This window comes from Panthera tigris, chromosome A3 (genome assembly GCF_018350195.1).
Source record: "Panthera tigris isolate Pti1 chromosome A3, P.tigris_Pti1_mat1.1, whole genome shotgun sequence".
NCBI lineage: Eukaryota > Metazoa > Chordata > Mammalia > Carnivora > Felidae > Panthera > Panthera tigris.
In genome coordinates, this window is record NC_056662.1 from 123,245,353 (window position 1) to 123,273,058 (window position 27,706).

The 27,706-nt window shown below is 39.8% G+C and overlaps 1 protein-coding gene across 3 annotated transcripts in view; it reads right to left on the bottom strand.

The window, feature by feature from the left end:
* The window catches only part of LOC122237425, a 126,654-nt gene that overhangs the window by 91,105 nt on the left and 7,843 nt on the right, over positions 1-27,706 (bottom strand). For all 3 annotated transcript variants that reach the window (XR_006215986.1, XR_006215985.1, XM_042982435.1), the window contains exon 2: positions 18,008-18,082. Coding sequence is in view for 1 of the 3 variants with exons in the window: in XM_042982435.1 (XP_042838369.1) it covers positions 18,008-18,082 (75 nt within the window). In the remaining 2 variants the exon portion in view is untranslated. The remainder of the gene's footprint in view (positions 1-18,007; positions 18,083-27,706) is intronic.

Genomic DNA, 27,706 nt, shown 5'->3' on the forward strand with positions numbered 1-27,706 from the left:
AAAGGCATGCAGCTTCTGTCCTGTTTTTGGAGACACAGCCACTGTGTAAACAGTCCAGCCACCCTGGAGAGTCCAGCCATGTTGGAGAGTCTTTAAATTCCTTAATGAGATACTACACACAGAGACACATGAGGGAAGCTCCTCCTCACTGCCACCAGCACCAAATATTTCTAGCCCTGTGCTCTCCATCACCACCATCACCAGCCACATGTGGCTATGGAGCACTTGACATGTGGCTGGAGCACCTGAAGAACCGAATATTAAATTTTAGTTTACTTTAACATCAGAGCTAATGTAAAATACAACATAACTAATTTTTACACTAATGGCACGTTGAAATGGTAACATTTTGGATATAGTGGGTAAAATAAAATATGTTAAAAATTAATTTTACCTATTTCTTTTTCCTTTTTTTAAAATGTGGCTACTAGAAAATTCTAAATTAATTATGGATCACATTGCATATTTTTTAAATATTTATTTATTATTTGTTTTAAAACCATTAAAACCAGTATGATTAACATGGTGTTATATTAGTTTCAGGTATACAATATTGTGATTTAAAAATTCAATAAATACATTACTCAGTGCTCATCAGGATAAGTGTACTTTTAATCCCCTTCACCTATTTCACCCAGCCCCCTTCCACCTCCCCTCTGGCAACCAGTTTGTTCTCTGAGTCTGTTTTTTTTTTTTGTCTCTTTTTTTTTAGTTTGTTCATTTGTTTTGTTTCTTAAATTCCACATATGAATGAAATCATATGGTGTTTGCCTTTTTCTGACTGACTTAATTCATTTAACATTATATCCTCTAGATCCATCCATGTTGTTACAAATGACTAGATTTCATTCTTTTTTGTGGCTGAATAATATTCCATTGTATGTGTATACTACATCTTCTTTATTCATCTATCAAGGGACACTTGGGCTGCTTCCATATCTTGGCTATTGCAAATAATACTGCAATAAACATAGGGGTACAGATACGTTTTCAAATTAGTGTTTTCGTTTTCTTTGGGTAAATACCCAGTAATGTAATTCCTTTATATTTCTATTGGAAAGAGCTTCTCAAGCACCATCTCCGGGTTCAGGAGCCCAGAGCTGGGGACCTGAGCAGATGTCGCCCACCTCACCAGGTAAGTCACATGACCTTCCACAGGCCTTCCATGCCTCTTTTCTGTCCCCAGGCATGGAACAGACCCAAAGTGCACAGTGGGTCCTGGTGGAAGTTGAAGGATACTTTGCCTGATGCTTATTGCTCCTTTAGAGCACTAAGGCATTTTAGAACGATTTTAGTTGTTTGCTTTAAATACCTGCTAGTCTCATTATTAACTGTGTGATCTTCAGCGTGTTACTATCCCTCTCTGAACACCTTATTCTTCATGTCTAAAATAAATGATTTATTGTGAATCCATTGAACCCACCCTACTAGATCTGTGAACTTCTTAAAAATGCGATGTGATCCCTACCTGGCAGACATGTCCTGAGGATCAACTGTCAGGGTGTAAGTAGCCCAACATATAATGCTAAATAAGCAAATAAACAATATTCAGTGCCTAAAGGTTCTGAAGGAGCAGGAAGGAAAAGCCCTAGAGAAGACAGTAGTAACTGAAGAGTTAACATCTGTGTGTGTGCACATGTTTATATGTGTGTGCACGCATGTGTGCACACATATGTATGAGTGCATGTGTATGCTACTTGAGGGGGATGGGGTGCAGGAAACCAACAATAAGCAAATAAACAAATAAATACATAACTTGAACTGGGGTCTGTACTGTGAGGAAGAATGAAGTAGGACAAGGAGTTACTGAGCACCAGGGTGGAGACGCTGGTTGGGGAAGGCTTCTTGCCACAGGGACCTCCCCTGAGGGTCAGTGCCAGCCATGTCTCCACTTTGTTACGTTCCAGGCCTGCGGGGATATAGCCTTTGGGAAGAAACCTGTCCTTTAACACTGCCTCATTTTACTTTTCCTGTATCCACCTACACTGTTTCTTTTTACTCCAAAAACTTTCGTGTAACCAGAATCACCAGAGCAGTGCAACTTTCTAAGAAAACAATTTAACTAAAGCCAGTTGGCCTAAAATCAATCCCTCTAAAGTGAATTTGCATATAGGCAACTTGCTCAGGGGTTCATGTACCAGATGCTCCTTCCACTTCCCCTTTTTAAAAAATAACTATTAGAGCATTTTCTATGAAGTCAGTCAGTTCTAGCCTCTTGTGAAATTTAGGTTTTTGCTAATTGCTTTCTGTTTCAGTCATTTGCTAAAGGTATTTCCTATTTTCGTGTTTCTGATAAGCATGTATGTGATTCTTCCCATATGATTCATCAAACGGATCACTTTTGCAATTTCCTACCTGGTTCCTTTATACCTGTGTGTCTCTCTGGGTTTACCTACACAAATCACCCCTCCTGTGTTTGATGCATTTAATGCAGATTACTACTGAGACCAACACAAACCATTCTGCAGAAAGCTTCCTAGTGGAAAGTTTATACTATGTGCTTCTAACTTCGTAAAGTGGAAAAGTAAGATGACAATACCCATGTGGGTGTGCCACACATGTCCACAGGAAGCCCATTTGGCAAGGGTGAGTTGCCGAAGCCCACATGTGTGGGCAGAGCCTGGGCCGCAGGTTTTCTGACTCCGAACTCAGTGCTTCAGTGAAGCATTCTACGCTGCCTCCATTAATAATTTTGCAAATGTACTGATTATGCTGCTAATTAGTTAAATAAGACACAGCTGATCTACCATTTGCTCAAACACGGTCTCATTTGAACTTCCAAAATGTCCTTTCTTGTTACCACTACCCCTTTAATGAGGAGGAAACTTGATTGAATGAATGAACAAATTAATTACAGAAAATGGAGTTTATAAACTTAGTCCAAGGATGGAAAAAAAGAAAAACTGAGGCCAGGAAATGGTTGAACAAAGTAACAAACATCCTCCTTTACAACATCTAAGCAAGTTGTTCCCAGACAGGGGAGATTTTGTACCCCCATGGGCATCTAGAAATGTCTGGAAACAGGGGCGCCTGGGTGGCTCAGTTGGTTGAATGTCCGACTTCAGCTAGGGCATGAGCTCACAGTTCAGGAGTTCGAGCCCCACATTGGGCTTGTTGCTGTCAGCCTGTCAGCACAGAGCCCACTTCAGATCCTCTGTCCTCCTCTCTCTGCCCTTCCCCTGCATGCACGCTCCCAAAAATAAATACATATTTAAAAAAAGAAATGTCTGGAAACATTTTTTACTGTCACATTGGGGAGAGGGTGCTAGTGGCATCTAATAGGTAGAGACCACAGATGCTGCGAAAACACCCTACAATGCATAGGACAGCCCCCTCCCATGAAAGTACTATCTGGCCCCAAATGCCAATAGTCGCTGAGGCTGAAAAACCTTGACTTAAGGGCTGCGTGTTCAAGGAGGTAAAAATTCGATGTATGCTGAGGACAAACTGCTCTTTAAGGAAATGGTCTTCTCTGTGTAACCTGTTTTCCCAACAGGGCCTTTACATGTTTTGCCATTTACAGCCAAGCCCCCATATCAGAAAGAAATCCATGTTCCTCTGTCCATTTTCTCAGCCCGCAGTCTTGGGTGAGGTTCTGTTTTGCTTGTCTGTTTTCTCTGGCACAGCCCCCTCTCCACCAAGTCTCTTTAAATGAGCTTAACTCTGGCTCTCAGTGGAAAGAAAGGCCATTATGGCCTCAGGCTTTGTCCCTGCTCCCAGACCTGCTGTCTGCTTGTCTGAGTGAGGCTCCCTGGTCAGCCAGAGCGGGTGGGATCTCTGGCTGAATCTATTCCCTTTCGGACAAGGCAAGCCCAGGAACCAACGGAGGCAAGGGAGGGTTTTCTATTTCTTTCCATCTGTCCTTCCAACACCATGCTCCCCATATCTCTGGTCTTCCTCTTCTGTCTTCCCTCCCTCACTCTTACAGATGACCTGTGATATCCTTATCCCTGGTTTTCTGGGCAGCCCGCCCCATCAGTGTCTAGACCTCAGGGCTCCTTTCTTTTTTTCTTCCTTTTAAACCTCATCCTCAGATAGGGTCTCTCAGGAAAGAGTCAAGATGCTGATGAGTGATAATTAGTGTCTGACCCCTTCCAGGCAGACTAAGGACTTTGCCTTAGCTCACAGGCTAATGGTGGGCTATCAGACATTCTAACACAAAGTGCTTCCCCATCCTTCACCCTGCCAGCTTTCAGATCTCCTTTCTAGCACTAGGAGGAGAAGAAGGGATTGTTCATGCTCAGTAGAACAATGGAAAACATGCTCATAACTCCAGGTGACCCAGCCGGCTTCTAATGGTGCCTGCATGAAACACAGGGCTGTAGACCCTAAGTCTGGTCTCCTCAGTGAAGAGACACCGGCACCTGCTTGGTGGGGGTGAGGGGCAGAACCCTCACAACATATCCCATGTTCTTAAGCCAGTGTTTCTCAGACAGGAGAGTGCATCAGGAGCCCCTCTTTTGCTTCCAGCAAAAGGCAGCCATCCCAGCAACCCAGAAGGGGACTGCTGTCCTCCACTCTGGGGAAGGCATTCCTCTTTCTCCCCTTCAGTCTCTGGTGCTTGGAGCTGCATGGTTTGATGCAAGTTGGAGTCCTCACCAGCTCTCCTTGGTGAAAGCCAGGGACTTGCCCTGAGTGACTTGCGTGCCCTGCGTGACTTGCCCTCACGCAGTCAGCATCTTCCTCGGTGAGGACACTCCCCAGCAGGGAGTAAATGACTTTAAAAATCGGTGTTACTTAGCATGCAGTGCCATGTTACCAGAATATCAAAGTTTGGAAGTGATTTTCCATATAATTCAAGAGGTAAAATAAAATTGAGAAAATGTTAAATTTTTTGTTGTTGTTTTGGCCCAAATTATGCTCTACTATCTATGTGCTTCTTCAGCCTATTGAACTTTACCCTGAATTAATCATTCTGATTCCAGGTAAAGTTTTAACATTACCTACTACTGGCTCCACACCATGTTTTCACACAGTAATCACGGCCAAGTTTACTTCACTTCACGCCAGCTGTGGCAAAGTAGGACAATTACCTAATGCACCCCCAACAAATGATGTGACACTTATCTTAGGGCCTGCCTTGATGTTATCACTGCCATGGTCATCTGATGTTATTACTGTCTCCATCTAAGCCTCCTTAACCCAGCTGGCCACTCCCTGCCCTTTCCTTGAAACTCCCACAGCGATGCTACCACACTCCGTCCAAAGTTTTGCTTTGCTTGTTTTGTTTTCATAGGACATGTATGTGTTTCCAATAACTTTTTAATTTTTAAATCAGTGAAGCAGCAAAGCTCCCAAAAGTACATTGGTTTGGGGTGTTCTCCATCCACAGATTCAAGGCATAATAATTAAAGATCATGGGGATTATGACCAATGATGGATTGTCCTATTCTAAATTAGAAGTAGAACCAGACAGACTGACTGCTCCCTCTTGCACCTCACACTAAGCCCTCCCAGGATGGCTGTGACCACCATAACACAAAGCAAGGACTCTGGAAGTATAGGAGAAGCAGTGATTACTAAAATCCAAGGAGATACTGAAAAATTGGTAACCTTAAGGTTGGGTAGGATTTCAAACAGTATAGAACAGGATAAAGGGCCCCCAGGAAATGGAACAACGTCTCCAGCCTGACACCATGGTAGAGAAAGACTTGCAAAAGCAAATTAGCCCATCAGTATTGTTGGAGATGGAAGCTCTGGGGTGCAGGAGGGCACCTAAGGAGAGGCTAGGTAGTTGGGTCAGAGAAGACAATGCAGAGCTCTAGATGATGAGCTGGATGTGGACTTTATTCTGTGTGGATTACAATGATAAGTGACAGGTTTTGGAACTTTAACTAGGACATTTGCTGCCAAGAGGAGAGGAGGGGGAGGGGAACTCTGTAGCAAAGTGAGCAGATCGAAGTCAGGTTGGATTGGTAGAGTAGGGCTGAAATGCTGGTATGAAGACAAAGCCAAAGCCAAAGATAAGGCAATGCATATCAAAATATTTTCCCAGTACAAGGTCTAAGGTAGTCACTCAACAAATATTTACTGAAGTTGATGGTTCCAGGATTTGGAGTGTAAGTGACTGGTGATGACATTCACTGGGATCAGGAAAAGAAAACTGGGCACTGGGAGGGAGATTGTAGGGTAAGCCATGGGCATGTTGCGTTTGAGGTGCTTAAGAAACATCCAGGTGACGATGACTAATTGGCATTGGAGATACAAATCTGGAGCTCAGGAGAGAGGTGTAGGACGGAGAGGAAATCATCAGTGTTTAGAGCATAGGTGAAATCACAAAAATAAACGATATCTTCTGATAACCGGAAACCTCATGGTTCTTCTGGGATTCTTGTGTTTGCTCCTTTAACTGACTAATTTATCATTTTCTAAGAGCCTCCATTGTACAACATATGGGAAGAAGATATGGCTCAGCCCACAACAAGCTTGACATACAGCTCATTCATGTGCACACGTCTGCAAAGAGTTACCTGCAGTATAATCCATAAGTAGCACTGTGTTCTGGTGACACATAAAAAACAGGGAGCCTAGTTCTATCTTAGAAGTAAAGATAAAGGTGGGAAATCATGGAATTGTTCACAAAAGAAAAAACACCAAAACAGAGCCTTGAAATCTAAATGGGTCTTGGGGATTTCTTTTGTCATTGTGGTGACTGTTTTTTCCAGGCAGAAGGGGCCACCTAAGCAAAGATGATAAGACACCAGGTGGCCTGAGTTTGAACTGTTTGAAAGCTGGAGCAGTGTGCCAGAAAGATGAGTGTGACATGACTGGATCTGTGTTTTGGGAAGGCACTTCTGGTGGCAAGTGTGGATGGTGGATTAGAGCCTGCAAAGATGCCTTAACTAAGAGCTTCGTACCAAAATGCCTTCCTTCTCATCCCTTTGTCTGCTTCCCAAAGGCCTCAGGAGGGCTGGGCTCTGAAGACCCCCATTTGTGAATGACGTGAACCATTAGAATAGGCTTAGACCTGCACGTACACGTGAATGCCTTCGTGGCCAGCAGAATGCCAGGCAGGTACAGACACAGCACTGGGGGGAATAAAACTAAGGCTGCTCAAGAAAGTAGCTCAATGATTTGGTCCAATTTGTACTTACAAGTTGGTTTATCATAAATGAGATTTCTTCCAATCATTACTAGTTTTGCATTTGGCTTCCTAAATCCCCTCTGTTTTCTAAAGAATTGTTTTATGTGTCAACACTGGCCCTGGCTCCAGCCACAATCCCAGCCCCAGCCCCAGCTACAGGGAAAATGCAAAGCTCCTAACTTTGAGGGACCCAAAGGGAGGGTGCCTAAGCTCAGTATAGATGCTCTTGCCAGGCTTTCCACTCGATAACTTGCATTTTAACAACTGCTAACACAAAACATCATGCTACAAAATTTGAGGGGATTTGCAAAGAAACTTTCTGGCCTAATATAGTCCCTAAATTGTATCTCAGAATATGGGATCAGGATTCAAGAGTTTTAACTATCCAAAACCTTTTTTTAAGTGCTGATTTAAGTGCTATTATGTTTAGCTGCATTTTCACACATGTGCATTTTGCACATATGTAACCAAATGAACTGGAGGCTGAATTTCTAGAGTAATTTCTTAAGAGCCAAGAAATGAGAATGGGGGATTTTATTCCCCCATTCAAGATGCACCAGCCCTAGCATGTCTGGCAACAGAGAGAAGCACAGCCACAAAAAGGACTGTCCTGGGGCATCTGGGTGGCTCAGTTGGTTGGGCCTCTTACTTTGGCTCACCTTATGATCTCACATTCATGGGTTCAAGCTCCACATCAGGCTCTGTTCTATCAGTGCAGAGCCTGCTTTGGATTCTGTCTCCCTCTCTCTCTTTCGAAAGTAAATAAACATTAAAAAAAAAAAAAAAAAAGGACTGTCCTTTGCAATGCTGGGATACCTCTACCTGTGAATTCTCTAAGCATAAAAATACATTGTTCGATCTGGGCCTTGGAAAGTAACCTCCATCCCACAGTGGATGATGGTGTTAGACCAGGTTCTGCATAAGAAAATTTTCAAACAATGATGACAGTCTAGCATGTGCCTTCTGAGTCCCATCTCTGCCTTCGTTCTCAGCATCTCCTCTCCTCTGGTCTACAACTAATGCCTTAGAGGGAGGTTTCTGAAATTTCCTACTAAGTAGCAACCCACATTGACTCTCCAGAGCACTGCCATCCATCCATCCAGTGCAGAGTGTGGAAGAGAGGTGTTTCCTCTAGGAAACCCCAGCAAAGCCTAGCAGGACTTCCACTTTCACTGCATATGGAAGTGTATGCTGAGGGTCTCCCTAGTAAGAGATCCTACTAAGAAAAACACCCTGCTAACCAGTAGAGTCAGTGTTACCATTTACTCCCTCATAGGGCTTTATTATTCCACAAAGCTTATTTTCACCTTATATCTGAATTGTAAAAAGACATTTTAACCCCAGAAAGTCTATTATAATGTTCACCAAATTTACTACATTTAAAAAATTTGGTATATAAACCTACCATTTGTAACAACAGATGAAAGTGAACTTATTTACCCCTTTCTTTCTTATGTTTTATTTTCTTCCAATGTTAGAACAAGAAAGAGCACTGGATGAAGAGGCCAGAGTTTTGTATTTCAGTCTGAACTCTGCCAATAATGCTGGAAACCTCTGAAGGTGAATCAGCCCTTCTAAGGTTCAGATTCCTGGCCTCTCAAAAGGCACAGAAACTTTCTGAGCCACATGCCCCACAAGACTGTTGTGAGCTTCGGACAGGAACAGTGTCTGTGAAAACAGTCTAAAACCCATCGTGAGCCAGAGCAAAGAAAGGGAGCCTCAGATTTTCCACAGATATTCCACATCAAACATCACGTCGTTTCAGTGTACTTAATTTCCTTTGATATTGTCCATAGCTTTGGCCCTAAATAGTTCACATTCTTAGAATTAATTTAATAATAATCTGATAGCTGCTTGTGCTTCCTGCAATATTTATAGCCAACTATGAAGACAATAACCTTCTCACCTAAGAACTAAAGACTATGATGGTTATTATTCCATATTTAAATCCACTTAAGTCGTGTAGTATCAGACCATCACTGAAACCATTTCAGATCTAAGAGATTTGCCAATGTTCCTCATGTACTGTCTGCTCCTGTTGGATCATTCTTTGAGTCCACCAACACTGACTAAGCAAACACTCCACAGAGAGCTAGCCACAGAGACCATGCAGCTGCTGGGAACTAAGAATTGAGTGAGAAGGGGGATAATGAGGAGCATGCCTTATAGATAGTAAATTTTTGGAGCATTTTGAGAGAAATCTTTTTTTTCGCAAACCTTCTTTTCAGATTTCCATACTTTATCATTAAAAATGACAACGATTGCCAAAATGTGTCCTTGGCAGTAGAGATCATATTTGGTCTAGTAAAAATCTTAGCAGCTTTGTCTTTTAACCAACAGCTCATCTAAAACCTTTCATCAAATTCAGAATGTGAGAGAAATTACAGTGAAATCTGGAGAGCTGGAGACCAAAATCAGCTGATAGAAAACTAAGTTTTGCTGCAAGCAGCCTCCTGTGCAAAAACATCTGCTCGGAGCAATGTCTGTGGTGCTGAATGCAAAAGCACCAGGTACAAGGAGCAATGATTAAACTAGATCAAATCCAGGAGTGTGTCCTGGGACTAGAGAGAGGGGTCTTCCAAAAATCTGAGTTTTGTTTTCATCTATAATTGTGCGAAGAAATAGAAATTCCATTACGTGAAATCTGGGCACCTTTTTGGCTGCATAAGAACCATGTGTACAATTACTATAAGCTGTTATACCTAGTCAATTCTAGATCACAGGGAAAGAAGCATAGATACCTTGTAACAATAGTTAACGATCTCCTAATGAAGTAGCATTTCTGTACTTCATTGATAAGGACAATTTAAATATTTGTAACTGGGGGCGCCCAGGTGACTCAGTCAGTTAAGTGTCTGACTTACACTCAGTCATGATCTCATGGTTCGTGAGTTCAAGTCCCACATCGGGCTCTGTGCTGACAGCTCGGAGCCTGGAGTCTGCTTCAGATTCTGTATCTCCCTCTCTCTCTGTGCCTCCCCGACTCACACTCTCTGTCTCAAAAATAAATAAAAAAATTTTTTTAATTTAAAAAAATAATTATTTATAACTGATTATTTGAGTTTCATTTATCCATTAAACAAATATCTGTAATACTGAAGAGTATGCTCCTGTTTGGGTTTATATCTTGAGGAAAATTTGAATTGTCTTAATATTTGCTAACCATGTCTAGAATTCAAGCACCATATTTTCTTTTTTTTTTTTTTAAATTTTTTTTTCAACGTTTTTTATTTATTTTTTTTGGGACAGAGAGAGACAGAGCATGAACGGGGGAGGGTCAGAGAGAGAGGGAGACACAGAATCGGAAACAGGCTCCAGGCTCCGAGCCATCAGCCCGGAGCCTGACGCGGGGCTCGAACTCACGGACCGCGAGATCGTGACCTGGCTGAAGTCGGACGCTTAACCGACTGCGCCACCCAGGCGCCCCTCAAGCACCATATTTTCAAATTAAGCTTGCTTTTGCTTGAGATCTTTCCTTTAAAAATATATAGACTTAGCTGAATAATCTATATTTTATTGTATTTTAAGCAAATACAGAAGGAAGCTTTTAGGAAAAAGTTAGCATGCACTGTTTTCTTCTTCCCAATAGCTTTAGAGGAAAATAGTGTGATCAGTCAAAAGCAAATGACTGAAAGGATTGACAGGTTGTAATACTGTAGGTCCAGGAATTGGGGGGTAAACCACACTGTCTTCTTCAAGGACTGCAGAGAAGAGATTAGCTCCCTGTATTTCCAGCAGCATGGCAGATTCAATCCTCTGAATGAAACACCCTGGTAAACACCACTACAATTTCTGAATAAAATATTTTAAGCACTTCTTTAACTTGACAAAAGGGTCAGGAATCTTCAGAAGAAGAAAAAAAATGGGGAACAAAATGAATACCAAAGTCAGCTAACTGAAACCACATAAGCACTAGAACACATGTGTGATCTCCATTTTCACTTCAACAGAGAAAAAAAAAATCTTGCTGCAACTCAAAATCCAAAGGCAATAAAACTGGGAGAAAATATTCGCGACAGTATCACAGATAAAGGGCTCCTAACTCTAATTTTAAAGAACTTCTAAAATTTGGGAGGAAAAATGGGCAAAAACACAGACAATTCACAAAAAGAGATACAAAAGTGGCTCCAAAACATATGAAAAGGTGTTGTCCTTACTCATGATAGGAAGAATAGGCGTTAAAACCACACTGAAATGCCATTTCTTACCCAATAGATAGGCAAAATTTGAAAACGTGGCAATGTGCTCTGCTGGCAAGGCTATGGTTAGTTTATGGTTTCATACTTTGCTGGTGAAGCTTCAAAAGGGAAAGAACCCTGTGTGAAGAAGAGTTTGGCAACATGTAACAGAACCACGTATGTTCCTTCAACCCAAAAATCTCCCTAGAAATGCTAGAAATTTACCTAAAGTATCCTCTAGGATACACTCCCTAGGTTGCATGCTCCAACAAGGTGCATGTGACCCTTCGGGTCTTAGGGTAATTCTATTTTTAATTTTTTGAGGAACCTCTACAATGTTTTCCTGAGTGGCTGCACCAGTTTGTACTCCTACCAGCAGTGGAAAAGGGTTCCCTTTTCTCCACATCCTTGCCAACATCTGTTGTTGCCTGAGTTGTTAATTTTAGCCATTCTGACAGGTGTGAGGTGGAATGAATCTCTTTGTGGTTTTGATTAGTATTTCTGATGATGAGTCATGTTGAGCATCTTTTCTCATGTCTGTTAGCCATCTGGATGTCTTCTTTGGAAAAGTGTCTGTTCATGTCTTCTGCCCATTTCTTCACTGGATTATTTGTGTTTTGGGTGTTGAGATTGGTAAGTTCTTTATACATTTTGGATACTAACCCTTTATCTAATATGCCATTTGCAAATATCTTCTTCCATTCTGATAGTTGCCTTTTAGTTTTTGTTGATTATTTCCTTAGCTGTGCAGAAGCTTTTTATCTTGGTGAGGTCCCAGTAGTTCGTTTTTGCTTTTGTTTCCCTTGTCTCCCGAGACAAGGTCAAAGAGGTTGCTGCCTATTTTCTCCTATAGGATTTTGATGATTTCCTGTCTCACATTTAAGTCTTTCATCCATTTTGAATTTATTTTTGTGTATGATGAAAGAAAGTGACCCAGTTTTATTCTTTTGCACGTTGCTGTTGCTGTCCAGTTTTCCCAGCACCATCTGCTGAAGAGACTGTCTTTTTTTCCACTGGATATTCTTTCCTGCTTTTTTGAAGATCAGTTGGCCATACATTTGTGAGTCCATTTCTGGGCTCTCTATTCTGTTCCATTGATCTATATGTCTGTTTTTATGTCAATACCATATTGTCTTGGTGCAGCTTGAAATCTGGAATTGTGATGCCTCCAGATTTGGTTTTCTTTTTCAGGATTTCTTTGGGTATTTGGGGTATATTCTGGTTCCATACAAATTTTAGAATTGTGTGGTCCAGTTCTGTGAAGAATGCTGGTGTTATTTTGATAGGGATTTCATTAAATGTGAGATTGCGTTGGGTACTACAGACATTTTAACAATATTTGTTCTTCCAATCCATAAGCATGGAATGTTTTTCCATTTCTTTGTGCCTTCTTCAATTTCTTTCATAAACTTTCTATAGTTGTCAGAACTTTTACCTCTTTGGTTAGGTTTGTTCCCAGGTACTTTGTGATTTTCGGTACAGATGTAAATGGGATCTGTTCCTTGATTTCTCTTTCTGCTGCTGCATTATTGGTGTATAGAAATACAACCAATTTCTATACACTGATTTTATACCCTGCGACTGCAAATTCATGTATCAGTTCTAACAGTTTTTTGGTGGAGTTTTTCAGTTTTTCCACATAGAGTATCATGTCATCTGCGAAGAGTAAAAGTTTGGCTTCTTCCTTGCCAATTTGTATGTCTTTTATTTCTTTTTGTTGTCTGATTGCTGAGGCCAGGACTTCCAGTACTATGTTGAACAATAGTGGTGAGAGTGGACCTCCCTGTCATGTTCCTGACCTTAGGGGGAAAGCTCTCAGGTTTTCCCCATTAAGGATAATACCTGGGTCTCTTGTATATGGCCTTTATGATGTTGAGGTGTGTTCACCCTATCCCTACTTTCTTTTTTTTTTTTAATTTATTTATTTAAATTCAGGATTTCTATGTTAACTAACATACAGTGTAGTATTGGTTTCAGGATTCATCACTCAAATATAATACCCAGTGCTCATCCCAATAAGTGCCCTCCTTAATGCCCATCACCCATTTGGCCCATCCCCCTGCCCACCTCCCCTCCAGCAACCCTCAGTTTGTTCTCTGTATTTAAGAGTCTCTTATGGTTCATCTCCCTGTTTTTAACATATCTTTCCTTCCCTTCACCTGTGTTTATCTGTTTTGTTTCTTAAATTCCACATATGATCCCTACTTTCTTGAGGGTTTTTATCAATTAAGGATGCTGTATTTCATCAAATTCTTTTTTTGCATCTATTGAGAGGATCTTATGGTTCTTATCCTTTCTTTTATTAATGTATTGTTTCATGTTGATTTATTTGTGAATTAAGGCAAACAACAAAAACAAGAAACAAAACAATAGGGCTTCTAAGAATCTTAAGGGCCTTGTCCCATTGACTGCAGTCCCTCAGGGAGGTTAGGTAGAGGAGGGCGTATCTAGAGATTTGTGAGTGAGACTTTGGTCTAATGGAGAGGCTTATAAATTGAAACAAAAGCTCACAACATTTTTAAAGGAAGCATATCAACTTAGACAAAAAAGAGTGATACTCAATGGGGTGCCTGGGTGGCTCAGTCGGTTGAGCATCCAACTTCAGCTCAGGACATGGTCTCAGGATTTGTGGTTTTGAGCCCTATACCGGGCTTGCTGCTGACAGCACAGAGCCCACTTTGGATCCTCTCTCTGTCCTTCCCCCACTTGCTCTCTCTCACCCTCTGTCTCTCAAAAAATAAATAACAATATTAAAACAAAACAAAAGGAATGATACTCAAGGAATTGTACCTGAGGGATGGTACCCCACAGAGGACCTTCACCTGCACCTGGACCTGATCTAGATGGTGAGATACTGACTTCAAGCTGATTTCTAAAGGGATGAGAATGGATGGTCTTAGGGATAAGGGATGGATGTATTTCGCACATGTAAGGGGTGGCAACTCTTATGGCCAGAGGGCAGACTGGGACGGGCAGAGTCTTTTCCAAATATGGGAGCAACAATACTGTCATTCCATTTGCCCTCCTCAGAATGTGACTTTGACTCTTCTCTCATCAATAGAGAAGGTCTGTAAGAGGGTTTCCAGATGTAACAAGTGAGAAAATACAGGAAACCCAAAAAATTTTTTAGTATACGTATGACCTGAAAGTTGCATGGGACACACTTAATACTAAAAAATATTGTTATCTGAAATTCAAATATAACTAAGCATTTTTGTATTTTATCTGGCAACCCTAGAATTTCTCCCCTTAAGTCTGGGCGGGCTTGTGATTATGGCTGAGATGATGCTATGTGAGTTCCTGGGCTAGGTCATAAAAGGTGGTACAGCTGCCTGGTTCTCTCTCCTAGGTTGTTTGCTGGTTGGAACACAGTCACCATGCTGTGAGTCACTAGCCTGTGGTGCACATGGACAGGAATGGGGGTGCTGGCCAATAGCTCTGGCTAAGCTACCAGACAGCAGCTGGTACCAGCTTGCTAGCCATGTGTGAGAGTGATCTTAAAAGTGAATCTTGGGGTGCCCGGCTGGCTGGGTCAGTGGAGCGTGTGACTCTTGATTTCAGGGTTGTGAGTTCAAGCTCTGTGTGGTGTAGAGATTGCTTAAAAAAAAAAAATATTTTAAAAAAAGAGTCAATCTTTATTCCAGACCATCGCTGAGCCAGCCCAGCTCTGCCACTAAGTTTTAGGGCTGTTTGTTTTTTGTTTTGTTTTGCTTTTAGGTTTCATTTATTTATTTTGAGAGAGAAATAGAGAGCATGAGTAGAGGAGGGAGGACAGAGAGAGAGGGAAAGAGAGAGAATCCCAAGTGGTTTCCGTGAGCAGTCAGTATGCAGAGCCTAATTCGGCGATCGAACTCATGAAGCCATGAAATCATGATCTGAGCCGAAATCAAGAGTCAGTTGCTTGATGGACTGAACCACCCAGGCACCCCAAGTTTTAGGGTTGTTTGTTATGTAACAATAAGGTAACTAGAAAAACAGGTCACATGTTATATCAATCAGGGTTCTCCAGAAAAATGAAACCCAACAGTGTAATTATATACACACAACATATAAAGACAGAGAGAGAGAGAGAGAGAGAGAGAGAGAGAGAGAGAGAGACAAAGAGACCAAGAAGGATTAAGAATTCAAGTAATTGGCTTAAATGATTATAGAGGCTTGGCAAGCCCTAAATTTGCAGGGTAGTCCAGAGGCTGAATACCCAAAGAAGAGTTGCAGCTGCCATCCAAAGGCAATCTTGTGGTAGAATTCTCTCTTGCTTGGAGGTAGAAGGAAGCCAGTCTTTATTCTTTAAGGCCTTCATCTGATTAGATGAGGCCCACCTACATTATGGAGGGTAACCCAAGTCTACCAATTTAAACGTTAATCTCATCCAAATAACATCTTCATAGAAATTATCCAGAATAATGTTTGACCAAATATTTTGGCACCATGGCCCAGCCAAGTTGACATATAAAATTAACCATCACACACATTAAAGGCTTGTAGCTCATGATTTGTCTAAACCAGCATTTCTCTTCTGGGCCCTAGAGAGGTCTTGACACTTTTATATATATGACTTTATAGGAAATGACAGAAGTACACGTTCTCTGCTGCCAAAATTTACCATGATTGGCATTGAAATTGCAACTCTGGGGTGTAACATTCATTAGATGACAGAACAGGTTTGAAAAAATCCTTTTAACACCATATAGAAAATGACCCACGTGGCAGGATCTTTATCAGAACCCCATAAACTGTGAGAGGAGGGCAAGTTATAGCCTTGATAAAAGGCATATGTGTTTCCAGGCTTTGACACTAATGACTGGAGTCCAGAGATGAAAATGGATGGGAGGGTTAATTAGTACTTCCACCTCCCTCAGTACTTCCACTTACCCCTGACCCGTGAGAATGGGGAGGTGAGAACACGCAGCGCTGCTCCAGCGGTGTTTCTGCAACGTACCCAACAAGGGGTGGACATGACAAGAGCATCTCTGCCCATCTCGCAAGAGTCACATAGTGGGTGGAAGAGTGTATTGCTTCAAGGAGGCCTTCCTATTGGTCTCTTACCTCTCCACTTTCGTACCTTATTCTGGCCACATTCCTTATCTTGCTTAGCCAAATCAACTTCCCCTCTTGGACAGAAAAAAAAAGGGGGGGGGACTCTTTGTGCTGTATACCCGAAAATATTTAAAAGCCTAAACCCAAGGTCACGAAACTTTTGCTTTCACTCAGCACAAGACTTACGGACAAGGACACTGCCTTCCTTCAGAGGGATTGTGAATGCCCTAGAACATCAAGTAAGAGGTATTTCCACACAGTGTGATCTGGTAGAGTCCAATCAAAAGCTCTGGAAAGAGGGGCACCTGGGTGGCTCAGTCGGTTAAATGTCTGACTTCGGCTCAGGTCAAGATCTCAAGGTCCGTGAGTTTGAGCCCCATGTCGGTCTCTGTGCTGTCAGTTCAGAGCCTGGAGCCTGCATCGGATTCTGTGTCTCCCTCTCTTTGCCCCTCCCCGACTCGTGCTCTCTCTCTCTCTGTCTCTCAAAAAATGAATAAACGTTAAAAAATTTGTTTCTTAAAAGCTCTGGAAAGAAAGTCACAACTACCTATGGGGCCACTGGTAGCATGTTGACTAATGCAAGGGAAATTCTCTTTAAGAAGTTGGCTCCAAGAGCAAGTGTCATGTCTCCTCAACTCAAGGGATACTCAAAAGGAGACTAGACATCCTGTGAGTACTGACTTAACTCCTTTATGGCTCATGGATAGTGAATACCTTGGCTGTTTGCTCAACTGAACATTGAATGTTCTCCAGATGCCATCTTTCTTCTTCTCCCATGGTCCATCCCATTTTCCCCAAGCTCTTCCCTAATTAATCGTATCTTCTCCCTTTCTCTCTCAACCCTCCTAGCTTAAGAAATGTCTCCAAGTTTTCTCTTATCATATATAGGCTTCCAGTCTACAGTCCAGGTCCTAGAGGGGAATTCCTCCCCTTTTACTGAGACTTAAGAGTTTTGAAACACAAAAGCAAGGATTGCCTTCTTTCTGCTTTCTGCCATGCTTTCCTACCCTACTGTAGGGAATGTGGAATGTCCACTTGACTGGGTGGGAGAAGGGCCAGAAGAATACCAGGAACAAAACTGGATTCATTATTATTTCAATAGCATGATACCACAGCATGCTGGTTTTGAAAGCAGGCCGTAAGTATGAGACACCAATGACTCAGTCAAGGCGAGTGGCAACTCAGCACATTCCATTAGCAGCTACAACTGGACCCAGTGTTTCTCCTTCAAAATGCTGTTTACTCATTCATTCATTCATTCATTCACCCACTCAATGATGTTAACATTTTCAAATTTATTTTGTTAGCTATTTTTTCTGAGAAAAGGGAGTGTGATGCATAAAATATCTAATAAAATAAGTAAAGAAAAATCACTTTGGAAATAAACCTAATTTTCAGAGTCAACATAGGTCAGAAATGATATTGAATGAGTGAGCATCCAAGTTCAAATTATCATGTTGAACCAAGCAAATACTTGTGAAGAACAAAGGGAAAATATCAGAACTGACTGAGGAGCACCAGGCCTTTCCGTGCAGTCAGTGCTGATAGAAACAAACATCATCCATGTGCAGGTAGGATTACATATGGAAAATCCACAAGCCTCTGAACTGAGCACCTACTGTAGTTAAGGTATTTTCCCATCAAAGCTTTAGTTACAAGTATAGTGAGACATCAAGGGAAGATTACAGTGAAAATAAAAGCTACTTACCTTCAAGAGAAACTTCTTGATCGATGGAGTTAGGGAGTGGGAAGGACTTGTCTTTTGGAATCTCATTCACAGGAACTTGAACAAACAGATGAAGAAGTTACTAAAATTGCCATTCTCCCAACATTTACTATTTGTGCTATGGCTCATGAATGCCCTTGCAAATTAGATTTTTTTTTTTTAGGGGTGCCTAGGTGGCTTAGTCAAGTTAAGCATTCAACTCTTGGTTTCAGCTCAGGTCATGATCTCATGATTCATGGATTTGAGCCCCATGTTGGTGGCAGTGCAAAGCCTGCTTGGGATTCTCTCTCTCTCTGCCCCTCCCCTGCTCATTCTCTCTGCTCCCCACCCCCACCCCCCGCCTCTGAAAATAAAATAAACTTAATTTTTTTTTTTTTACTTTTTAAAAAACACCTGTGGCTTTCTTCTCCATAAAAATACACCAACACACAATTTTTAAAATTTATTTTCTTTCACTGAAAATTGGTTTGTTCAGTGACCTGATATTAATATTGCATAGTGGGAAGAACATTGAATTGGCTCTGTCACTAACACAGGCAAGTTCATGTAACCTCTATAAATCTCAGTTCCTCATCTGTAAAGTGAGAAGGTTTGACTAAATGACCTCCATATGCCCTTCTATTATGATGTGTCCCTAACTGAAGGGAAGTTCAGTATTCCTTAATGGAGGGTCTTGCATTAGAAGCAGTACTCTTGGTGAAAGGTGTGGCTGGCCCCTTGATTCACTTTCCTCACTCTTTCCTCCTGAGTTCTCCCTTATTCTTGTGGACCCTGGATGATTCTTACAGCTACCATCATACTGACTTCAGAAGGACTCTACATGGACACAGGCCCTTGCCTTGGCACCTCTGAATACTACTTAGATAGGGAAGAAACACTTAAAGTGGAAATACACAGAAAGAGCAGCATGCATCTAGAGTGAATCAACTTAACAAGCTATGGCTTACTCACTTTTACTCTGTGATGCACAACAAAGGTCCCACTCAGTCTGGGTCCCCATATGCCTTCTCACCTAAAAGTATCCTTATGGAAACGTAAACTTCTCATAGCTCAGGCTCAGAGAGGATGAGAAAGGCCCAGTTATTTATCAACTGAGTTCCCCCTTACAATTGTTCTGGTTTTATCTGAAGACTTTGCCTGGTCTCTAGATGATAGACACCAAGATGACCTTCTGGGAAGTCTCCACTCTTACCAGTACCACCAATTCAAGGATCATGGCCTGACAGAACTCAGCATGATAGTCTTGTTATATTAGAACACAACATGGGGCGACTGAGTGGCTCAGTTGGTTGGGCGTCCAACTTCAGCTCAGGTCATGATCTCATGGTTTACAGGTTCGAGCCCTGGGTAGGGCTCTGTGCTGACAGCTCAGAGCCGGGAGCCTGCTTCAGATTCTGTGTCTCCCTCTCTCTCTGCCTCTCCCCGCTCGTGCTCTGCCTCTCTCTCCTTCAAAAATAAATGAACATAAAAAAAAAAAAAGAACACAATACAGTAACCCCAGCTCTCCTCCTGTGAAATAACAGAGTAGGGGAGATATATATGATAAAAGACCAATGTTATAACTTTGCTAGTTCTCATTTTGCAGATGCATTAGTCAAGAGTTGGTGAATGTAAGAGAAAACCCAACTAAAGACTGCATTCCACAAGCATATTTCAAAAGCACGAAGTAGATAAATAAACTTTTATCTCTCAGGTAAAAGAAGTTCGGAGGTACATAGTCCAAGGCTGTTAAGACAGCCTTACAGTGCCAGTCTCAGATTTTTCCATCTTTCTGCCCCACCATCTCTAATACATAGTGTTCATTCTCATGAGAGTCTTATGGTCCAAGATAGGTGCTGGAGCTCCAGGCAATACACCCATATTGCAAGCAGTATGGAAATATAAAAGGTCAGTGCCAGATAACTGTCTGCCTTTTGAGATTTCTTAGAAGTTTCACCCACCATATATTTGTAGTTTATTGGCCAGAGATTGGTCACTTGGCCACAATACATTTGGAAACTCGGCACCTGACACCCCAAATAAAATTAGAAATCCTTTATGAGGGAAGGAGAGAAGAATAGATATTGGATTGACAGTAAATTAGCCATCTCTGCTTCAGTTGGTGTGTAACAAAGTACAGTGGGAAATCTGGAGGATGCTCCAGGCAGGTAGAAAAGGCTTCCCTGAAAAGGTTTAGCATTTGAACTAAAACAAAAGAATTAATTAGCCTCCCCAGTTGGTGAAGGCCATCTAAGACTAAACAAATAGATGTGTAAATACAAAGGGATCAAAATACAGCTTGTAGAAAAGCTCTAGATTTTTAAAACTCCTACAGCAAGGGAGAAAAGACCAGAATGGAAGATTAGAGCCAGATCATGAAGACCTTGTAAGCTGAATAGAGGACTGTGGGTTTCATCCTGTAGGTAAGAGAGAGCCAATAGGCAATTTTAAGCATGGGAGTGACATAGTCTGATTTGCACAACTGTAAGATTATTCAGCACTTACACTAGGATATGTCCATAGGTGAGTGGTACAGGGGAATTCTCTCTTATAAATGGCTCACCTCAATAGAGAGTCACTAACAGATGCGATAAGGACATCTTTGGTAATGGGGGGTGGGGAGGAGGAGGAGCAAGGCAAACAACTGGGCTAAAAACACTTTCCAAAATTTCCTTGCAAAGACAACACACACATACACACACACACACATACTGACACACTGCACACGAAACCCAGTATAAATACAGTCCAAATCTGTGAAAAGTTGTCAGGGAATCTTGGGACTCAGATAAACATAAAGGAGGGAAAAAAATAAGGGATGGATAAAAAAGTCACAGATCTAATTCTGATCTATTCTTTTGTTCTGTCATTTACAGATCAGTCTCCCCCACCACCACTTAAATTCTATCTCACTCTTAACATAATGGAGAGCCAATTTTTTAATCAAAAGCCATTTTTAGGATCAAAGAGAAACATATTTCTAGGCGGATAGTATGTTAGTTATATCTTGTAATATCATATGGTGAGGGGTATTCAACTAAAATTAGAGATGATATTTACTGAAATTCTCAAAAAATCAAATGCCTCCAAATCCAGGGGAGGCAAATTGAATCTTTTTTCTTTCAGGATATTTTTCTCAAGTACTGGCGGAAGTGCTAATGAGAGACAGGCCTCCTTGCCATCCAGTGACAAATGTAATAGGTTACATGAAACCACAGAAAATGAGTCTATTTAAAAATGTCAGATACAACACTAAAGGAAAACTCGGTCTTGTATTTTTTCCTCTTGATCATGGTCTAATAGAGACAATTCAGAAATGATTTCTTCTGAACTTGGTGATATTCATGATTGAAATAGTGTTGCTAATGATAACAATGTGTAGAATTATTACATGGAAAGTACTAATAATGCAAATCATATGGTCTGTAGATGCAGTTGCCCGCAGATTATTTTTTTCCTAGGCATATTTGATTACTCAGAGATTAGCATATTAAAACTCAGATTTGTACTAACATATTGAGAATTGGGGTTTATAAGAACAAAATTAGACATTTAAAAATCGCTTCTTAGCCTTTTAGCTAAGATCAAGTGTAAAATTAGATATTTAACCAGATTTTCTTATGCCAGCTTTGCCATGTACAATAATGACAATACAGAGAAGGAAGTATTGAACCAAAATTAATATTTTCAAATATTTTTTTGATCTTATGTTTTTGCTTAGATCTACTACAACAGTGTTCTGTAACCCATAATATTAAAATAATTGTAAAATTATAAGTACTTGCTAAATAAAAGTACAGCTCTTAATCTGTGGTTTCAAAATAAGATGCATATTTTAGAGTCTTTAAATATTACCTGACTTCTTGACTACAGCTTCAAGAAAAAATTAGAATATTTTCTTTTTCCTAGTTAGAGGAATTTTTTTAAACTATCTTCGTATATCATGCTAATAGTTACAGGAGACACTTTTATTCTGGAAGAGACAACATTTATAAAAATATGTTACTAAGATTATGGGTCATTTCCACTGGTTTTAAGGAATAATGAAGTCAGAATTTTTAAATTGCAAACAAGTAGAGCCAGTGTTTTCTTTTCTTTCTTTCTTTCTTTCTTTCTTTCTTTCTTTCTTTCTTTCTTTCTTTCTTTTTTTTTTTTTTTTTTTCATATTATTAGCTTTCTAGAACCATGTCCCAAAGGTGATGGGTATAGAGCAAGGAATTTTCTCAAAGAAAAAAAGTTGTAACAGAGGAACTTTTCTGACCCAAGACTTAGCATCAGACAAATCATGGCTATGACTACAGATGTGTCATAAAAGCAAAGACACAACTATAAATTTTTGTAATAATTTAATTAGCAAGAATTGCATCTGAAGTCCCATAAAATTTACTTATACCTTATTTTTCAAAAGATGTTCCTATATTATATCTAGGTATACATGATATATAGTATATAGTATATAAAGGTACATATGAAGGAATATAGAATATATACCTATATGCGTTTGTATATATATTCAGTACATGCTATAGCAGACGGTTTTGCTAGCTTATTCTACAATAACAAATAACTCAAAAATCTCCGCAGTTTACAACAACAAAGATTTATTTCTTGCTCCCATTACATGTCTTTAACTGATTGGTTGCACCTCTATTCTGTATCTTCTTCATTCTGGGACCCTGCTCAAATGAATAGTCCCAACATGGGACATACTGATCTTGGGGTAGAGAGGAAAGACAAATGGGAGAATCCTTCAATGAACCATCTGTTAACATTTCATTGTCCAAAACAAGCCATATAGCCAAGCTTGATACCAATGGGTCACCAAAACCAAGTCTTTCGGTGGAAGGGCAGGAAATTATTGGGAATAACTTTGTTGCTTAAATGACTTCCTGAAAACCTATTTATCCAAACAATAGATCACTCAACTATCTCCTTCACAGGACAACAGATCTCTCAACTGGGCACATCTGCTTGTTTATCAAATGACTTTACTCATCAGAATCATGGGATACAAGCAAAGTAAAGCTCAGGGGAAAATTCATAGCTAAAAAAATTTATATTTACAAATAAGACTCAAGTTAAGAAAAAGAATGCCAAGGAAAGCAGAAGGGAAGAATCATAAATAACGCATATGCAATAATGAATTTAAAAGGAGAAACATATAAATCCAAGAAATGTTTTTTCCAAAAATCTTAAACCTACATTAACATAAATCTTTAGGTCATCTGATCAAGTGAGGAAATGGGCAATACCATGAAAGCACAAAAGTTGGAAATGATAAGGGAATAACCACAAATAGAGGAAACTGCAAGATTCATAAGTGAATATTTTGCTCAACTCTTAGTAAATTAACTTGAGAAACTGAATTAAAAGGGTGATTTTAGGAAAATATAAATTGCTGTTAGTTCCAATACTACTCAAATTATTCCAGAGCATAGAAAAAAAAAAAAAGGAAAGAAAATGTCTAAATTCTTCTTATGAAGCTAGTGTAATCCTGGTAACAAAAACCCTAAAAGAAAGCTACATATTAATCCCACTTATGAATATCAATATAAAATCCTACATAAAATATTAACCAATAGAATATAGTAGTGTATTAACATAACATTTTATGATTGTTTATGTTTTTGAGAATACTCCCAAAATAGTGCCCTCCATTTTCATCAGGGTTCTAAAAAAAAAATCTGAAGACTAGGAATAGAACATATGGAGACCAAAACATCATCTGGATTTCCAATAAAGGCTATATTAGGGTCCACAGTTGACATGTTAGTCCAAAGGGGCTGCACAGTGAACCCCAGAATTAGATTTACTCAAATAGCATTCAGTTAGGGTGGAGACTTGCTCAGGTTATATCATGGAGAAGCAAAGACCTCCTACATGCTGTGGGAAGCTAGCTCGGAGAAGAAAACAGAAATGAGCTAAGCATGCCCGGTTTATTCTTCCAAAACTTATATATCATGCAAGTCACTCCACTTTCCTGGGGCAGAGAGAAGAAGGGATTGAGAGAGGCCAGGAATATTACATTCATTTAGATCCTTCACCTTGGAGAGAAACATTGGAAGTGGAGAATACATTTTAGCTTAAAAAAAAAAAAATTCATTTGGTTTGACCATGAGTCTATGGTCTACATCCCTCAAGAAAGAGACCCATAAGGAGAGTCCTGCTCTTACCCTCAGGAGGCTATTCCACCTAGAATTGGGTAATCTGGGGCTTCGATGGGCAAGATAGATTTCTCCCCCAGAAGGCTATGAACTGGCCCAGAAGAGTACATTATATAATAAATCCAAAGCCATGCTATCCTCAAGGCTGAAATTTTATTCTCCATTCTTTTTTCTATCTTAATTTTTGTTCCTGCTGTGCTAAAACAGAGGTTGTGCAATCAGTTTAAATGACAATCTTAAGGTACTCCAATGGTAAAACACAAATCCTTTTGTTGTCTTAGAAGCCCCCAACTGGAACCTTGAGGATGCAGTCAGCTAAATCCATTTTAGAGAAATTCAAGAAATTGAATAAGAACTGGGTAATAAAAAGATATTACTGAGTTATTGTTAATTTTATGAGGGGTGATAACAGTGCTGCTGTTTCTGTTATTAAAAGTCCTTATGTTAGAGACTCACACTAAAATATTTAAGGTTAAAGTAGTATCATTTTAAGAATTTTCTTTTAAACGTTTCAGCAAAAAAAGCAAACAGACAAAAGACAGTCAAGTGAACATACTGTAGATGTAGTAAGTGCTAGACTGTTAGAGATGTTCAAGGTATCTCAAAATCCCAGGAGCCTAATTCTGCTGCCTAGGAAAATTAGGGCAGTGTTACTTGAGTATTGGAAAATGCATACAGACTTTTCTGGTCTATTTGGGGGTAGGGTTACCAAGGAAGGCAACTGCATTCTAAACACAGGACATGGGATATGTAAGGGCACACAGGTTTGGATGTTGAAATACACATGGAAGAGCTCAGGGCAATTCATTAGTAAAAAATGTGCACAACCCTAGTGAAAACATATAAGGTAAAAAGTGTTATTTGTTTTGATTGTGCAGTTATGACTAGAATCAACTTTTTTCCACTGGATCATGCCATTTCAGACCAGTTAATTTTGTTAAATTATCTCCTCATCTAGAATGCCATTTTCCTTTTCCTTTATGAAAATACCAGCTATCTTTCAAGACAGGACTCAAGAATTCCCTTCAGTCAAAAGCTCTCCTTACCCAACATATAGTTAACTGAATTCCTCCTCTTCTGACTTAAGGGCATGCTATTCACTGTGGCACTGGATGATGAGCTCGTCTACAGTATCAGGACAGTTTTATGTGGGATAATCTCATCTCCTGGGCTAGAAAAAGTTAACTCAAACCAAGTCTAGAACAATACTTAAGATCTTATAGGACTTATCTGTGGGGCATTTCCCCAGACACAGGGAGAGGGCCAGATGTGAGCAGTCAAAAGTTCACCCATCTACTCAACTCCCACAGATGCTCTTTGGGGTTGATATTTCAGTTTTACTAACCAGGGGCAAGAATCACCCCCAAAATGAAAATGAATGTGGTTCTATGACCTCCTTAAATGTTACAAAAATGGGTAATGCCAGAACTAAAAGCTGAGATCCTTTAGTAATATTGGAATATTAACATTTCTTTTAAAAATTTTTGTTTAACTTTGTTAATTTCAGTTAAGAATTCTAAAGAAAAGCACGAATGAAAATGGAATCTAAGAATGGATTTGAACTCTATGGTAACAATGTGACTACATTTTATTTTTTTTAGGAACTAGGCTATGAAAAGACAAGCAAGCACGACTCTTTTAAAGGTATCTAAATCCAAGAAGGCAAAGTTTAACAGAGAAACCATAATGCAGGGCAGGAGAAGAGTAGACATTTTAGTTCCTCTGTTATGTGGTACCCAGGATCACAGAGGGCGGTATCTCTGATGGATAATTTAGAGAGCTGAATTGTAGGCTTGGGTCTCATTAAAGCTATTAAATATGTTAGCTTGGTTGGTTTAGGCTGAGAATAAGATGGCTTTGCAATTTTTAAGATCACAACATAATGCATTTTTAAAATATAAATTAAAAAAAACTAACACATATGGCTAAACCCAAAGAAAGCTCAATATTAGAGAAAAACATAAATTAGCTGAGTCGGTTGGCTTTCTCTCTGTCAAGACTAAATACTTGTCAAAAGTCACATCAAGCAGGAATATTCAGCCAACAACAGGACAAAGGTACACTGAGGGGAAATATTTGGTGGAAGAGAAGGCACAGTGTTTTGGCAATAGCTAATATTCTGAAGCTTGAAATCTACTTGTTTAATATTGTTCATTTGTTTACAAAACAGAAATGATCTAAGCCTTTATTTAGTTGGTATATTCCTTTCCTATTGCTGCTTCCACAAATTACCACAAATCTGCGGCTTAAAACAACACAAATTTACTCTCTTATACAGTTCTGGAGATCAGAACTTCAAATTCAACTTCACTGGGCTAAAATTAAGGTGGTGACAGGCTTTTGTTCTTTTGGGAAGATGTAGGAGAGAATCCATTTCCTCGCTTTGTCCAGAAATTGGCTACCTACATTCCTTGGTTTGTGGCCCCTTCCTGCATCTTCAAGCCAGCAGCATAGCACCTCATTATCTGTTTCTTTGATAGAACTGTTGCTTCCACCATCACATTCTCCTTTCTGATTCTGCCCCCCTCCACTTTCCTCTCCTATGGCCCCTTGGTATTACATTAGGTCCACCTGGATGATCCAGGATAATCTCCCCATCTCAAGATCCTTAACACATCTTAATCACATCTGCAAAGTCCTTTTTGTCATGTAAGGTAACATATTCACAGGTTCCAGAGATTAGGACATGGACATCTTTGGAGGACCATTTTTCAGTCCACGACTGTTCAACAAATGGATGATATGGAAAGACATTTTGATTTATGAAAAATTCCATTTTTATTTTCCTAGGGAATTTCCATTAAAGTCTCCACTGAAAAATAAGAAGGAATAATTTGTAAAAGTAACAATATTACTAGTCCACAAAAACTAGGTTGAACAGAGCAATTCATTTCTGAGGAATCCAATAAAATGGAAACATACTGTACTCTAAAGGAATATTCATGTGTAGCTAGTCCCAATCTCTACTTTGTCTTTAATTTATAGTGATAGCTGAACTACATCTCCCATATTTTTCTTATCCTCACTGTACCCTGCCCTGACATTAAAAGCTTCCTTATGATGTGGGTTTCATTGAGGGGAATTAATGGGTCATATTGATGGATTAAAATGAAACATTTGGAGTTGCAGTTACATTATGTATGGTGAATGACCTTGAAAGTCTTAAAAATATTATTTTAGTCTCTCTGTAATATATATATATATATATATATATATATATATATATATATACATGTGAGATGTATCAAATATCTAAATGTTGATGTTTGCCAGATTTAAAAAAAAATCATTCTTTTTATAAGCAATGAAGGCAATGCTATCATTGAACAGTACTTTTGCAAGAATTTCCAAGTCTCACAGCTCAAGTGTGCTGGCTTTTAGGGCCATCTATCTCTTTGGGTCTCTGCATAATTAAATGCCAGCTGGCACAGGATAGCTATAATATAGGAGTTAAATATGGTTTTATGAATGGTTTAGCTATTGATTTTTAACTTACATTTAAGATAAATAAATCTCTAAGTGGTCAGTTTTCTTGATC